The 1,123-nt window shown below is 50.4% G+C and overlaps 1 protein-coding gene across 1 annotated transcript in view; it reads right to left on the bottom strand.

Moving 5' to 3' along the window:
• Nucleotides 1-1,055: 1,055 nt before the first annotated feature.
• The window catches only part of LOC116104677 (ras GTPase-activating protein 4-like), a 36,811-nt gene continuing 36,743 nt past the window's right edge, over nucleotides 1,056-1,123 (bottom strand). Inside the window, exon 14 of the mRNA XM_031391170.1 lies at nucleotides 1,056-1,100. Within this exon, the coding sequence (XP_031247030.1) occupies nucleotides 1,056-1,100 (45 nt within the window). The remainder of the gene's footprint in view (nucleotides 1,101-1,123) is intronic.

Here is a 1,123-nt window from a genome sequence, read left to right as displayed (position 1 = left end):
CACACCCCCCTTTGCCTCTGCACATGGGCATATTACTCCTGGAGTGTTGAACTAGTGATACCTAAGGTACAAAGATAATGCAGGCACCCACCTTGCTGAGCTCTTATGTCTCCAACTGGAATGAGGGGTGGGGAGATGTGGGGAGGAAGCAGAAGCTGCTGCAGCCGCAGCCCCAGGTCTCCCAGTTACAGCCCAAAGTTTGTAGCCACTTAATAATCTAGGAACAGCATATTCTGGGAGGCAGATCATCCCACAAGGTCATCAAGAGTACTAGTTATCGAATGGGACCGAGCTTAACTCTTCAAGCAATAGGATTTTTCCAGGCCACCCTGCAAACCGAGGCTGAGACCAGTGCATCCTGATTCTGATACCCTCAGTCCCTTCCAGTGCTTCCTCACCTCAACTAAAAGCTTAACCAGGACCCGCAAGATAGACTTGGGAGTGTTACCAGAATGTTACCCTGAGTGCACATCACATCTACCCCCTTTCCTAAGGTCCCAGTGATAAACCAAAGAACAATTCCACCAAAGCTCCGCCTGGCGAGTCTGTGGGGTTCCCATTCTTACAGGGAGGGATTACAGAAGTGTGGAGGACCCCAAAGAAGTCTAGCATGGGTGATGGCTTCCCCACAGCCACATGGGTGGGTCCCCCAACTGCTAGCTTTCCACATCCTATATACTCAGTCACCTCCCTGAGACCCTGAGGGCAAGTGCAATTAGAGCAGAATTGCATACAAATGTCCTTTATCTGTTCCTATGAGGGAGGACCCACCGTCACTGAGATTGAGGTGGGCTCTTGCAGGCAGGCAAACTGATGACCATGGTGGCTGCTTCTTCAGAAGTCACCGGACCCCTTTATGTGTCCCTTCTCCTGATGCACCACATTGAATAAGCATCCTCTCTGCTTTTCCCCAGCACTCAGAACTGTCAGCGCAGGGCTGGGGGCCTGGCCTAGCTGCATGACTCTCAAGTCAGGGCTTTTGTACTAAAACTCTGGGAACCCATGTATAATCCCTTGATGATATTGGTTAGCACTTCTCGGACCCTAATTTAGTATTAAGGATCCTGGAGTTTGGCCACCACCACTGTGTCCCACTTGAACTATAGGATGAGAAAATGTCACT

Source organism: Mastomys coucha, unplaced genomic scaffold (assembly GCF_008632895.1).
Source record: "Mastomys coucha isolate ucsf_1 unplaced genomic scaffold, UCSF_Mcou_1 pScaffold22, whole genome shotgun sequence".
NCBI lineage: Eukaryota > Metazoa > Chordata > Mammalia > Rodentia > Muridae > Mastomys > Mastomys coucha.
Note: the sequence above shows the minus strand (reverse complement) of the source record. Positions and strands in the feature narration are given on the sequence as shown.